Genomic DNA, 15,569 nt, shown 5'->3' with positions numbered 1-15,569 from the left:
TGTCCAACAGAGATAGGAGTTGGAAATAGGATAGGACTTGATGTTATTTTATCCTTATCACTAGGAATGCATTGTATGCTTAGTTGAAGGCTATTTATNAAGCCAAGTCCCAGTTTCAGCATCAACTTCCATCTGAAGAAAATGAAGAGCCATTGCCTCCATCTCTTAGCAAAGTGAGTCCTACTACTAAGACTATCAAGAAACTTACACCTACTGAACTCAAAGAGAGGCGAGACAAGGGCTTGTGCTTTAATTGTGATGAGAAATTTGCACCAGGTCATCAATGTAAGAAGCTATTTTTTATTGAGGTGGGTTGGCCGGATGAGCTTGAAGAATGGTCCCTTGAGGACAAGGGATGATTTTAAGGGGAAGGGAGTGTTACGAACCAGCTTGTTGAAGTGGATTTGAACAGCAGTTCAGATCAGATTATGCAGCACAGTTGTTACTATCTCTTGGCTGCTTTGGATGAGTGTTATCTGCTGCACAAGATTGGTTCTAGCTTATTGAAGTTATCTGATTGTTTAGGATTTGTTTAGGAGTTATTAATGGTTATCTTATTTATGTTTATAGGGTTGCTTTTCAAATAATGACTCTATTTTGGGTGTGTCCAACAGAGATAGGAGTTGGAAATATGATAGGACTTGATGTTATTTTATCCTTATCACTAGGAATGCATTGTATGCTTAGTTGAAGGCTATTTATAGTCTACGTTTATTAATACGAAGTAATCTGAATATTCCAGTAAAACAATCAAGCTTTTGCTTGTTAAGGAGGTCCCGGTTATCCCTCGAAGCATAACCAGAAATTTATCCTTCTTCTTTTCCATTAAATTCCAGAATTTCCCCAATCCAACAATAGCCCCACACAGAAAAAGAGGTGCCATACGCGGCCAAGGCGGGGGTCGTATCAAAAAGCTTACTCAATAAACCAAATCAAAAGTTTATTTTAATAAATACGCAATAAAATAAAATAAAATACAACTATGAACTATCTAGCTTCTAGAAAATTCAAAATAGTGCTCTCGCGAGGTAACCTTCAGCTGCATTTGAAGAAGGAATGAAAAATATGGAAGCGAAGAGAAGGCAGACAATGAGAATGGCCTTCATTTTGAGACTTGGTGGCTCTAAGCTTCTCTACCCTTATCTTATTTATAGGCCATACATCCAAGTAAAGTGTGCAAAATGGCCCCTTAAACTCACTGGAACAAGACAAAAATGAAGGAAGGTGATATGAACTCAAGACATCTCCATTAGAAATATCATTAAGTGACAGTCGAACTACAAACTTTTGACAATTAAGATATAATTGAAAGAAAGACTCTAAAAAATAAAGTTAGCTAAAAATTTGATTAGGATAAAGTTTCCCTAAGAGAATACATTCAAACCGGTCTTGGTGTAAAACCCCATCTCAATTTCCAGCAGTGCTTTAATGAAGACCTCATTTTGTTGATTTTTTTAATAAAAAAATAATTTCAGTTTTAGTGCACAATAATATTTTTAACAAAATAAACACCCACATCCTCATAACTCTGCTAATTGCGAACCTCATTAAGCTAGCAAGCAACAGCTAATGGTCTATTTATTCATTGGGTACTATCTAAAATCTTAATAATTAAATGGTTTATGCTTGTCACTTTTATCTTATTGCACTTTGAAAAGTCTATCTCGGATACACGGAGAAAACTAACATGCGGATTGGTCTATTTGTAGTTGACCCCGAGTCTTCACTAAGTTCAAAAACTTTTCAAAACCCCCTTTTCTGTCTACTTAACAATAACCACTTATTATGCCCAAAACTTTGTAGCTAAACCAGCACTTCTTGGTATTTTTAACAGTAACTACTAATTATGCTGAGGATTTTGAAGCTAAACTAGCACTTCATAAAATTTTCAACAAAAATGTTTAGGATACCAATTCTCCCTCCCCTTTGTAACCACCATATTCGTCTAAAAAAAACAAAACAAAACTATAAATGACTAATAAAATCTCCCCCCAGTCGAATTCAAGCAGACTTAAGTTCGGGTGGCTGACTCAAAATCAAGCCAAGGCGATGAATGAGACAAATTCAACAACTTTAAATTTTAGATTTTATTGTTCTACTTCTACCAGAAAATAATAAGACACTCAAACCTCACATTGATATAGACAGAAGAAATTTCAATGCAAGGTAACGGTTCAGTGGGCTTTCCAGTTTCCACAAAGATATTTTGCGGACATTGCTTGAAATAAAAATGAGCCTGCGCCTAATCACCATCAAAGAATACTATCTTCTTATCCTCAAATCACACACGGGCATTAATCTTCAGTTAACGAGGAATCAAATTCCATTATGAAGCATGTCAGAACCTCCACGGTGGGAATAAGAATCATGGGGGGAAAAACCCTCAATTTAGAATTTGTTCAATTTTTGTAAGGTTGAATTTGATCAACCATTTAATTGGCTTTATTCCGTGACCAATTTGCTTGTAATTTAACACTTAGCAACCCTGTATTTAGGTGGGAAAATTGTAAGGGTAGTGTGTGAGAAGTTGTGAAGAAAAGCTCAAGAGTGTGCAAGAAAAACAGAGGTTGTGGCTAGGTCTCGCGGGTGGATCGCGACTGGCAAGCTGCCAAAAGCTGGCACGTGAGAGGCACACTGGAAAGTTGAAGGGTCGCGCCAGCTGTCACGCTACAGGACAAAAGTTCCAGACTGGCCAGGCCATTACGTCGCGACTTGAACTCGCGACTTGGACAAGCCGTGAGACCAAGTCGCCAACTTGTCCTGTTTGGCAAAAACTAACGTTTTGCATTCCCTTTTCACCCTACTATATATACACCCTTATACCCATCATATTGAGAGAGCTTCTAGAGAGAATTTTGTGAGAGAAAACCCAGAGAAAAACAAGATTGCCTCATCCCCAATCTTCATCTAAAGAGACTCTACAAATTCCTCTACTCTCTTCCTCTCCATTGTCATACCCTTGAGAGGTTATTTACCAAACTCTTATCTCACCACACCCACGTCTGTGAGAAGATCCATTTGGTGCTTAGGGAAGCAGTTTGGGAAGGAACCAATATACATTGGTTGATGCTATGGTCAAGTAACGGAATCCAACAAGCTAAAGAAGAAATAGGTTTGGCGTAACCTCGTTGGAGCAAGAAGCTTGGAGGGCTTAGGTACTTGGGTAGATTAGGCTTGGAGGGTCTTCTGCTGTTCATGTATCCCAACTATATTCTTTAGTGGATTTTATCTCCACTTGGAGGACGGCAGAGAGGTTTTACGCCGAGGACTTCGGTTTCCTCTTCGATAACACATCGTGTGTTGTCCGTGTGTTTGCATCTCTCTTTCCTTTATCTTCGCCTTATATTTACTGCTGTGGATGTGTTTATATTTGGCTTAGATTGTTTTATCAATTCTGTTATAAGCTTGTTATCATATTCTACACATTAACTGTTTGATATAAAGCTTAAATTGGTATTTTTGTATCAGGGGGTCTAAACGTTTAAGGGTGTTTCATACAAATATTGAACTTTCAATTGGTATTAGAGTGGGTACACTTGTTGTGGTTTTAATACCTAAGTGTGATCCTTAACCCCTTGTTGAGATGGATAGGTCTCAATCTCTCACTGTTCCACCATTTTTTGATGGTAATAATTATGCTTTTTGGAAAGTCCGAATGAGAGCATTTTTATGCTCTATAGAAGATACCGTTTGGGATGCAGTTGAGATAGGTTAGACTAAACGAGAGGCTCCTAAGGCTAATTGGGATAAGGCAGCTTTTGCAGTAGCAAATGCAAATAGTAAAGCTTTAAATGCTATTTTCTGTGCTATGTCTCCTGATGAGTTCCACAGAATATCTCACATGACGGTGGCTAAGGAAGCTTGGGAAATTTTGGAGAAAACTTATGAAGGGACTAAGAAGGTGAAGGACACAAAGCTTCAAATTCTTACCACCAAATTTGAAGAGCTCAAGATGAGTGAAGATGAATCGTTTGATTCATTCTATGGGAAGCTCAACGAAATTGTCATTGCAAAACTCAATCTTGGTGAGAAGATTGAAGATACCAAGGTGGTGAGAAAAATTTTGAGGTCCTTGCCTGAAAGTTTTAGAGCAAAAGTCACAGTCATAGAGGAGAGTAAAGACTTGGATGAGATCAAAATTCAAGAGCTGATTGGGTCTCTCCAAACATATGAACTGGGACTTCCTTCACACAAGACGAGTAAATCATTTGTTCTCAAAACCATCACCGAAAGAATGAATGATCCCTCCGAAGAAGATGGAGTGGAAAAGGAAGTGGCATATCTTGTAAAGAACTTCCGAAAATTTCTGAAGATGAAGGGTAGTAGGAAACCATTTAATAGAGGGAAATTTTCATCTTCAAGAGGTGATTAGAAAGAGTTTACGAGGAAAGAAGGGAAGGAGTCTTAATCTCCTTCGGACATTGTGTGCTTCGAGTGCAACGGATATGGACACTTCAAAAAGGAATGTCCAAATTATTTGAAGTCAAAAGGAAAGGTTTATGCCACTACTTTAAGTGACTCAGACTCATCAAAATCTGACTTTGAAGAAAGCTGTGACGGAGAAGGAAATTACTCAGCATCCATGACCATTGCACATGTGGGATTTTCAGATGATTTGAGTACTCTTGTGAATGAGCTGGGTGAATGTTCTGATGAGGAGTCCACTAGGATTGTTGAAGAATCAAAAGGAGAAGGAGAAGAAGACGCATCTAGCCTTCAAAAGAATTATGCAATACTTCTTGAGAAACTAGGAGAGTATACAAAGGTGGCAAAGGCAGTCGTGAAGAAAATGAAGAGAGCTGACGAAGATTTCAAAAGCCTACTTGTTAGATATAAGGAGGCAAAGTGTGAGATTGAAGTACTTAATGGTGAGCTATCAGAAGTTTACACGAAGGTGAGGTTTCTCGAGCAAGACGTAGTACAAGCTCATGCCAAGGTAGATAGGGTCTCCTCCAGGAAGCTAGATGAATTTATTTCATCTCAAAGACATGCCTCAGACAAGTCTGGGTTGGGATATATCGGAGGGAGCAGCTCATCAGCCAAAGTCACTAAGGAAGTAAAGTTTGTGAAAAATAAAGAGACAGCTGTTGATAAGTCTACTCCAGAGATAGTTGAGGCTGAGAAGAAAAAGAATGTGGCTAATCAACGGATGTTTAACAAGTCCCGAAATCAATCTAAAGTCAGATTTGGAGTTAGAGGAAGATCTCTCCCAAGACAGCAACAGGGTCCTAGAATAAACTATATTTGTCACTAGTATGGATTGCAAGGACATACTAGACCAAACTGTCAAAAGTTAAGAGCAGACAACAATACGAGTGTACCTCGGTTTCGAGGAAGAAGAAATGATTTGAGGTCTTGGGGTGGTGAGCAATCAAGGAGGCAAAACCATGATTCCGAAAGGACGGATGTGATGAAAATGATTGGCGCCTTCACCACTTGCTTGGAGAGCTTCAACAGGAGGTTTGAAAGTCCTAACTCTCGTACCCGATCCGTCAAGGATATCGTCCCAAACGCACGTGACGTGTGGGTGACAAAGGGTACTCATGCATAAGCATTATAACATATCCATGCATCAATTCTTCCTATGCTTTGTGGATATGATTGGTTATTTGCGTTGAGTTTTATTTGTGGTTTGTTTGTGTTTAAAATGCTTTTACATCTTTCTTGTTTTTTATCATTCTTTAACTGCTTTCGTGTCTAAAATCCAAAAACACATAAAAAGTTGAAAATCCAAAAAGTTTGATCACTTTGTTGAGTTTTTGTCTCAAAGCATGTTTAGCCTTGTACCTTTGTACTAATGGCTCTGTGCATTTAACGAGCTTAGCTTGTCTCTCATGCACTCATATCATTGTGGAAGAAATTCTGAAATCTATGTGATTGTTGTAAATAGATCTTCAACCTTGTCATGAATGATTAGTGAATGGTTTTGTTGAACTTGAGACATACATAGACTTATGCCTATATATCTTCTCACCTTTTATTTTTGCTTTAAAAGAGCTCTCTAAATGTAAATTTCCAAATGAAAAAAGATATAGAGCTGCAAAAGCCTGTTGCACATACTAGTATTTGACTAGGAAAAAGGGAAAGCGACCATAATAAAATGTATGATGCTCAAAAAGCCAAAGGCCAACTCATCAATTGAAATATCAAAAATTTCTGGCATCTATCTCACTATGAGAGTTTCTTTGCTCAAAAATGGCAAATGATATGTTGAATATGGAGCCAAATGAAAAGTTTCAAAGAATTGTTATCAAGTTCTTGTGGGAGGTCATATATGCATGCTTCTATAATTGAGATAGGTCACATTATCTAGTGCTAGTTATGTATGCCTTGATTGAATTGATCATTGAAGCTTCACATTGGACTAAGGACTATCTCATTTTTGATAACCACACACATCACACAAGTCTATGTTCAATGAATACTATATTCATTTGTGTGATTGTACTTGATTAAATGTGTTTTCATATGCTCAATCTTTGTTGGTCAAACACAAAAAGATTTTTGAGTGTTTTGTTTTGTTTTTGGAAAGTACTTTGCTTTTACAAAAATGCAAAATTGTTTTCAAAAATTGTGTTGCCCTGTTTTGGTGACTAAGTCGCGGGTTGGCACAGTCGCAAGCCCTAGTCGCGAGCTCAACTAGAGATTTTTCGCGGCTTACTGGCGAGTCAGTATTCTAGTCGCGAAAAAGACTTAGAAAAGTTTTTAAAATTTGAGTTTTGCTCTATTCGCGGCTCATTTTGGCGGCTTGTTCGCGGGTGGAAAGTCCAATCGCGAGGGTTACTCAGAGATTTTCGCGGCTCAGCTCGCGACTCCTTCGCGACTAAACCTTCTAGTCGCGAAAAACACTTAGAAGATTTTTCTAGAATCTTACCTTCACAGTGTTTCGCGGCTTGCCCTGGCGACTTGGTTAAGTCGCGAAAAACGAGTGTTTTGCATTTTTGAAGATAGTTTTTAAAATTGTTTTTCAGTTTTCCCTCATTTTTTAGTGATTGTTCATTATCTTCTTCACTCTCTCTCTCAAACAGTTCGTTTCTCACTGAAAAATCTTTCATCTCTGCATCATTTTTGCATAAATCTCCAAGAATAAGGTATGGGTTTTCTTTCCCTCATTTCATTCTTACTATGTTAACCTTTACCTTCTTGTGTTGAACATTACACATGTGCTCTGCGATATATTGTGTTCACATATGGGTTTGCCTAATATGGTGATTTTGTTTGTTTGAGGTTATTTTCTTTTGTTGCTGAGTTTATTTTATATCTTGTTTGTTCTTTAGCATATTTGTCTCTAGTCTGAGCATTGTTCGTTTGATAGAGTTTCTCTTTCTCTTTAAACATATGGGTTTTAGATCTATGTGGTACTCTTTGTATGTGACAGTGGGTCATTTGTCTATGGTCCTGTGGTCTTTATAGTTTTTGTGCTTATGTGTGGAGTGTGTTTCATTTTAGCCATCTGGTATCTTGTTGTTGATCTGATTCTTGTGTTTGTGATTAAAGTGAAAATTTTCTCACATTCTTCACTGAATCTAATCAAGTTGCTGTTGATTCCTTGTGGTATTGCATTTGGTACTCTTCTGTGTGTTTGCTATCTTACAGATGTCTCGACAATCCTCGAAAGGAAAAGATGTGATGTCAGAAGAAGAAATAGTGTTTGTTGTAAATAGAACACGGTCTTCCTCACAGCCATCTACTGAACTCAATATTGAGTTATTTAGAACTCCTCAGCACCAAGATGCCTACTTTAACATTTTTGACCGGGGAACTCTTATAGTGGAACGGGAGGTCAAATTTGACACTTTGGACACAACTTTTGTCCCTCAGATCTTCGAGACAAAAGTTTGGGCAGCATTATTCGGAAATTTTGTTGATCCGATGATTGAACTAGTGAAGGAATGTTTCGCCAACACAGTTAATCTTGAGAATGAACTACATTGTCTGGTAAGAGGAACAGAGTTCATCATTAATCCAGACACCATAGCTGAACTTCTCAAGATCACGCGACCTGCGGATGCCGACCTTACTCCGTATGATGATCGTACTCCAATGACTCAGGACATTCTCCAAATTCTTGGTCCTGACCGTGACATTTCCAACACAGGCACATTAATTAGTACTACCAAGTTTTCACCTGAGTTGACAACATTGAAGCTGATTATGTTTTCAAACCTCTATCCGTTGACTAACACGGTGTATATAAACCTTGGAAGGGCTCAATTTCTATGTGATCTCATCACAGGCACCACCATTGACATCTGTGCCCATATTTATCACATCATAAGAAAGACAGCAACTAGAACAGTAGCATGAGGGTGCCCTCCATTCTGTAGTCTTATTATGAACTTCGTTCTACGTGAAGGTGTTACTCCTCCCTCAATTGGGAACGTGATTGCTCGTCCTCGACCAATCTCTATGTTCACTCTACAGGCCAGCAAGAGTCATTCATCCAAAGCTCCAAAGAGTTGACATCTATTTTCTCCTACTTCCTCTACTTCTGAGCAACCAGGCACTACACAACCACAGTCTACCCCTTAGCTTGACAAGTTGCAAATGATCTTTGATAACCTTCACAAACGTCTTACAGAAATGGAAAAGACCCTCAGAGATGGCCAGAAAGAGCAGTCGGAGAGATTGGTTGTCATGCAGGACCAAATTGATGTGTTAGCAGCTCAAGTTGATGGCATTTTCACAAAGCTGAAACAGTGACCCTTTGGCCACTCCGGTCAAAAAGGGGGGGAATCTTTGGGGTAGCTCTTGAGGGGGAGTGCTCGTTTTGAGGGGGAGATTTCTTCATCATTTTTTTTCAGTTGTTTTTCTGTACATAAAACTTTGCTAACTCAAAATGCTGTGGTGGTAGTTGTTTATTTCAGCACTTATATAGTATGATGTTATTCAGCTTCAGCACTTTATGTTGTTTGTACCCATTGTTGCTTTGAGGGTTGTTTCTTGTTCTTATGCACTGTTTGTAGGCTTTTATGGTTTGTGCCATGTATTTGCAAAACTTTGCATATGCAGCTTTTGTGCTTTGTGCTTTGGTACTTGTTAATGTCTTGCATTATCTTAAGTACAACACTTTTGTGCCCATGTAAGATTGTTCCTAGATGCATATATGTTTCTATGCATTGGTTGAGTGTTGGACTTGCAAATGATACTCTTCAATTGAGTTTATCATTTTTGTATGTCCGGATGTTCATTCCTTGTGTGAATGAACATAGTAATCACTTTTGCTTAAGTGACTACTGGTGTTGATCTTGCCATGAATTATTGCTTTTATGCTTAGGTTCATTTTTGCTCCAGATGCATATTAAGTTTTTTGCATACAATGATATTGCTATGTTATTGTGTTTCAGGAGTTACTTATTCATACATTCAAGAGCTTTATAGAATCTAGAGTTAGGTGTGAGTGAGTTTTCCAACTGTTCCCAACTCACGTTTAAGTCTAGAGTCTGTTGTAGGGTTTTGTCACGGAATAGCCAAAGGGGGAGATTGTAAGGTTAAATTTAATCAACCATTTAATTGGCTTTATTCCATGACAAATTTGCTTGTAATTTTGCACTTAGCAACCCTGTATTTAGGTGGAAAAATTGTAAGGGTAGCGTGTGAGAAGTTGTGAAGAAAAGCTCAAGAGTGTGCAAGAAAAACAGAGGTTCGCGGCTAGGTCTCGCGCGTGGATCACGACTGGCAAGCTGCCAAAAGCTGGCACGTGAAAGGCACACTGGGAAGCTGAAGGGTCGCGCCAGCTGTCGCGCTACAGGACAAAAATTCTAGACTGGCCAGGCCGTTACGTCACAACTTGAACTCGCGGCTTGGACAAGCCGCGAGACCAAGTCGCCAACTTGCCCTGTTTGGCAAAAACTGACGTTTTGCATTCCCTTCTCACCTACTATACATACACCCTTATACCCATCATATTGAGAGAGCTTCCAGAGAGAATTTTGTGAGAGAAAACCCTAGAGGAAAACAAGATTGCCTCATCCCTAATCTTCATCTAAAGAGACTCTACAAATTCCTCTACTCTCTTCCTCTCCATTGTCATACCCTTGAGAAGTTATTTACCAAACCCTTATCTCACCACACCCACGTCTATGAGAAGGTCCATTTGGCGCTTAGGGAAACAGTTTGGGAAGGAACCAATATACATTGGTTGATGCTAAGGTCAAGTAGCGGAATCCGGCAAGCTAAAGAAGAAATAGGTTCGGCGTAACCTCGTTGAGCAAGAAGCTTGGAGGGCTTAGGTACTTGGGTAGATTAGGCTTGGAGGGTCTTCTGCTGTTCATGTATCCCAACTATATTCTTTAGTGGATTTTATCACCGCTTGGAGGGCGGCAGAGAGGTTTTACGTCGAGGACGTCGGTTTCCTCTTCGATAACACATCGTGTGTTGTCCGTGTGTTTGCATCTCTCTTTCCTTTATCTTTGCCTTATATTTACTGCTTTGGATGTGTTTATATTTGGCTTAGATTGTTTTATGAATTCTGTTATAAGCTTGTTATCATATTTCGCACATTAACTGTTTGATATAAAGCTTGAATTGGTATTTTTGTATCTTGGGGTCAAAACGTTCAAGGGTGTTTCATACACATATTGAACTTTCAATTTTTTTGTCTGTCATTGTAAAAACATGTGTCTACTTTAGTTCAAATAATAAAAAATGGCTTTAATTCGCCCGATGGCAGAATGCACTTTAATAATTGAGATTTTTTGGGCCCACGGGGAACTCAAATGGTGGAACCAAGTCTAGACTTACACTACAACAAAAGTGAGCTATGGTGACGAAATCTAGTGAGGAAAAACAATTTCGTCACAAAATGATAACATTTAGTAAGGAAAAGAAGAATTTGACACCAAATATTATTAAAATTTCAAAATTGGTGACGAAATCAATATTTCGTCACCAAAGATGTACCAATTGGTGACGAAATCAATATTTCATCACCAAAGATGTACCAATTGGTGATAAAATATTTATTTCGTCACTATCAGTCATGAAAAAAAGGCAAATCTAGGCTGACGAAATATTCACGTCACCAAAGACTTACTAGAGGTGACGAAATTCTAAACTCGTCACCCAATATTAGGATGTAGGTGTTTTTGGTGACGAAATAAATTTTCGTCACCTATTGTTTAACCAAAGACTAACCGGAGGGTGACGAAATTCCAAATTCATTATCCAATATTAAAATGGAGGTGTTTTCGGTAAAGAAATAAGTGTTCGTCACTTGTTGTTTACAAATAATTAAGGATGGCCGTGGCTACGGACTCCTTCTTTCTTGGATTCTCTAATCAGCTACAAGCACCCATGCTTGTTATTCTTTAAGCTCCAATGGCAGCAACCGAGTTGATCATCAAGATGTTGAAGTAATCTGTACCTTGAAAACCCTAAGCTTTGTGTAAAGGAAAGCTCCTCTAGATCTTACAAGAGATTTACACAAAACAGTAATGTATAAGCAAACAATACAATAGGAGTAACTCTAAAAACGTGGCTAGGGTTTTGCCTTATATACCTAGGGCAAAAACATAAAACCCTAAACATTTAATGAGTCAGGGCTGAGTTGGAAATTTTGCAGAAAACGCATCTGACCTGAGATTTGATCGATCGAGTCTATCCTTCGATCGATCGAGCCAGGCCGAAATGCTCCAATACATCTGCAGCCACTCGATTCCAACTTTACAATAATTAATCAACTTTGAGCAAGCCTAAACAAGACTAAACATATTGTTTTGATCATGGTTTGCCAATATTACACATTAGAGTTCTAAATACATAAAATCCTAAATCTTTAGAACCTAACAGATTCCTCTGTTTTCTCTTAAGTTTACAGAGCCTTTTCTATATTTTATGAGACTTCAGAAAACAACTATGAATGCCTCAAATAATCTAATCGAAAATGAATCTCTATCTCTTAATCTGAATCCAAATGCCTCGTTAGCATGGACCCCTTCCTCCTTTTATAGCACAGCTTCGGGCTCCGGGGTACTAATGATTTCTCCCTTTTGCCCTTTAGAGTTTGTGTCGTGCCAGGTTGCTCAGGGTCATGTCGTTTCCTTTTTCTCTCATAGTTTCTTGCTTTTGGTGTGACCAAATGAAAGTCCCATAGCTAGTTTTCGATTCCCAGACTTCTCCGTTGGCTGGTCTGAAGTTTTTTTGGCTTTTTCTTCTCAGCGCTCCAGCTTTTTCAGTGTACTCTTCCTTGTCACTTTCTCCAAACGGTTGGAACCAGGCTCCTACGTTTTGCTTCGTACCTCCTGGCCCTCCTGCGTGTCTGGAGCATGAGATCCGCATGCCCTTTATCTTTTTTATTCCTCTTTGAATTTGCTTTAATCGTTCTTCGCACGTCCAGGGATCCCCTAAACCTGGTGACTTTTGGGATCCCGACCCAGTTCTTCTTACTGGGCTTTCTTTGGTTTGCTGGTTCTACCTGGTTTGGGCTTTTTTGTTCTTTCGTGGGTCTCTGGATTCCAATCCTCTGGGCCCTTTCCCCTTTTTTTCTTCTTTCTTTTCTCTTTTCTTTATTGTGTGAGCCCATCCTTCCTTTTTCTCTCTTAGTTTTATTATTTATTTATTTTCTGTGTGAAATGAGCCCAACGTTTTACTTCTTTGGGCCTTAGTCTGTGACCAATTAATTTTGAACCTCAACAGTTTTTTAAAGAATATTTGTCAATTGTTTCTAAGTTCCTTAACTGTGATTAGATTTTCATTGGTGATACTTTACCACTTACCAATTACCACTAAACACTTGATACCTAAATTTGGTGCAACTCTTATTCCAGCTTTCTAGAAGCTAATCTGGTATAATTTTTTGATATGTTTAAAGTAGGAAGAGAAAATGAAGGTGGCAAGTAAAAAATGACAAACTATAATGGAGTATATAACATATTAAGTGAAGAAGAATAAGTAAATATCTTATAAGAATTACACCTCAATCTCAATCTACTCAACGTTGGTAGACGTGGAAAAACGGGTGGGTCGGGTCGGGTTCGGGTCGGGTGAATCGGGTCGCGGGTCAAAACGGATCACGGGTCAAACGGGTCATTTTTAAACGGGTCGTGGGTCAAACGGGTCACGGGTCAAACGGGTTTGACCCGTTTTGCCATGTCTATATGTAGTAATAGGTAGTTTACTTTGTTACCGTTGCACGTACTATGAAATTGATTAGTCCACATACGATTAAAAAAAAAAAGTCAAGCATGAACTTATTGGTTATTCTAACTCAGCTGCAGTCTAGGAATCTTTGATCCAGACCTTTGGTAATATAAAATACCATTTTATAAGATATACTTTCCCCTACTCAATAAGATAGGCCTCAAAGATCACAATCTTTCTTTTAAATGAATAGACACACATTGTCTCACACACACACACACACACAAATACTCAAACAGCCATGGAAGCAATAGTTCTGTACCAATACCAGCCATAGGCCACTTGATTTCCATGTAGAGCTAGGCAAAATAATACTCACACACCACCTTCACTCACCATTCACATACTCATTGCCCCTGCACCTTACAACGCTGGTTCCACAACTCCATACATAGCCTCTGTCTCTTCCACCACTCCTTCATCACTTTTCACAATCTCCCCAGTGTTACTCCCCCTCCCACCACTTCTTCTCACCATGAAACTCTCATCTTTGAGCTCATTCACCTCAACAATCCCAATGTCCACCAATCTCTCCTATCTATTTCCAAACCACAACGTCAAAGCTCTCATCATGGACTTCTTTTGCTCCTATACTCTCTCTGTTGCTTCCAATCTCAACCTCCCTGGCTATTTCTTTTTCACTTCAGGCGCTGCTGCTCTCAGCTATTTTCTATACCACCCCATCATTCACAAAAACACCATAAAAAGTTTGAAAGACCTTAACACCCTCCTTTTCATTCCGGAGTAGCCCCAATACTATCTTCAGATATGCCAAAACCATTTCTTGACCGTAACGATAAGGCCTATGAGTTCTTTTTAGACTGCACAAACACCATGGCTAAGTCTGCAGGAATAATTGCCAACACCTTTGAATCATTGGAACCAAAAGCTATTCAAGCAGTATCAGAGGGGCTATGCGTACCAGACGGTCCAACCCCACCTATTTACTGCATAGGACCATTGATAGCAAAAAACAACGAAAGAAGTGGGACTCAAAATGAAGGAAGCCGTGCCCGAGTGTTTGTCCTGGCTTGACACGCAACCGAGTCAAAGTGTTGTGTTTTTATGCTTTGGAAGCTTGGGTTTGTTCTCTATAGAACAACTAAAGGAGATAGCTTTAGGATTGGAAAAGAGTGATCAAAGTTCTTATGGGTGGTACGAAATCCACCGAGTGAGAAACACGGCTTGGCTGTGTCAGCTCAACCTGACCCAGACTTAGATTCTTTGCTTCCAGAAGGTTTTGGACCGTACCAAAGAGAGAGGCTCAGTAGTGAAGTCATGGGCACCACAACTGGCTGTGTTGAATCACGGCTCGGTGGGTGGGTTTGTGACTCATTGTGGGTGGAACTCAGTGTTGGAAGCTGTGTGTGCGGCCGTGCCAATGGTGGCGTGGCCTCTTTACGCTGAGCAAAGGTTCAACAGGTTGGTGTTGGTGGAAGATTTGAAGATTGCTTTGTCAATGGACGAGTCAGAGGATGGGTTTGTGAGTGCAACAGAGGTGGAGAAGCGAGTTAGAGAGTTGATGGACTCGGAAAGTGGTAACTCGATAAGGGAACGAACACTTGCTATGAAAGATGGAGCTAAGGCTGCACTGAGTGAGGCGGGTCATCTAGTGTTGCATTGACCAAACTCGTTGAGTCGTGGAAGTGACAGACAGTGAGTTCAAATCCAACCTCGTTCCATGTTGTGGAAATGATCTAGCCTTTTACTACGTGTAATAAAACTATAAAAGAACAAGAAAAAAGCATGTCATTTTTTATCTTCATTCTATTTCTTCCTTTCGGAATGGTCATGGTTTGTTTATAAAAAAAAAGAAAAAGAATATTGTCTTTTACTACAATTACGCCCACACGAGTAGCAATATATACTACAATGATTAATTAACGTTTTTGTTTTTTACTGCGAATGCACCCACACTGTCATTGTTTTTATTTTTTTTTTCGTTTGAATATGAGCGCCTGTTTTTGTTATTATATGTTGGGTTATGTTAACAGTTGTCTTAAGATTAGTTATTAATAATTATATTAAAAAAGTTGTGGCACAATTTTTATAAAAAATATAAAAAGGCTTTTAAAAAAATTAGTTACTTTATTATTTTTTTATAAAATATTAATAACCTAATGTCCTTAGACCAAATATTAATATTTTCATTGACAAATGGGTTGCGCTTAGCCATGACCAGTATGGGTTTAAACGTGGTTGAGAGGAGAGCTTGTTAAATCCAAAATCAAGCCATAAGATTGCACAGGTTATCTATATTTGCGGTAAATGTACATATTTTCAGCCAATAATTTTAGAATGAACTTTCCCTTATTTCCATCTGTAATAAAAGACTAAAGCTGAGCAACCTCATCATATTTTAGTCAAATTTAATCATTTTTGTTACTTTAACTAATCTATTATTCACATGCACACAACTACATCAGGCT

The 15,569-nt window shown here is 38.8% G+C and overlaps 1 protein-coding gene across 1 annotated transcript; it reads left to right on the top strand.

Moving 5' to 3' along the window:
• The first annotated feature begins 13,326 nt into the window (after nt 1-13,326).
• LOC111990245 (UDP-glycosyltransferase 88A1) lies at nt 13,327-14,994 on the top strand. Its single transcript, XM_024022035.2, is given in 11 exon segments — nt 13,327-13,403; nt 13,406-13,432; nt 13,435-13,458; nt 13,461-13,556; nt 13,559-13,685; nt 13,687-13,880; nt 13,883-14,148; nt 14,150-14,279; nt 14,282-14,381; nt 14,383-14,735; nt 14,738-14,994. Coding segments are annotated over 11 exon segments (1,392 nt in total). The 5' UTR covers nt 13,327-13,381; the 3' UTR covers nt 14,791-14,994.
• The last annotated feature ends 575 nt before the right edge of the window (nt 14,995-15,569 follow it).

The sequence above is a fragment of the Quercus suber genome, unplaced genomic scaffold (assembly GCF_002906115.3).
Source record: "Quercus suber isolate HL8 unplaced genomic scaffold, Cork oak 2.0 scaffold_345, whole genome shotgun sequence".
Lineage (NCBI taxonomy): Eukaryota > Viridiplantae > Streptophyta > Magnoliopsida > Fagales > Fagaceae > Quercus > Quercus suber.
Note: the sequence above shows the minus strand (reverse complement) of the source record. Positions and strands in the feature narration are given on the sequence as shown.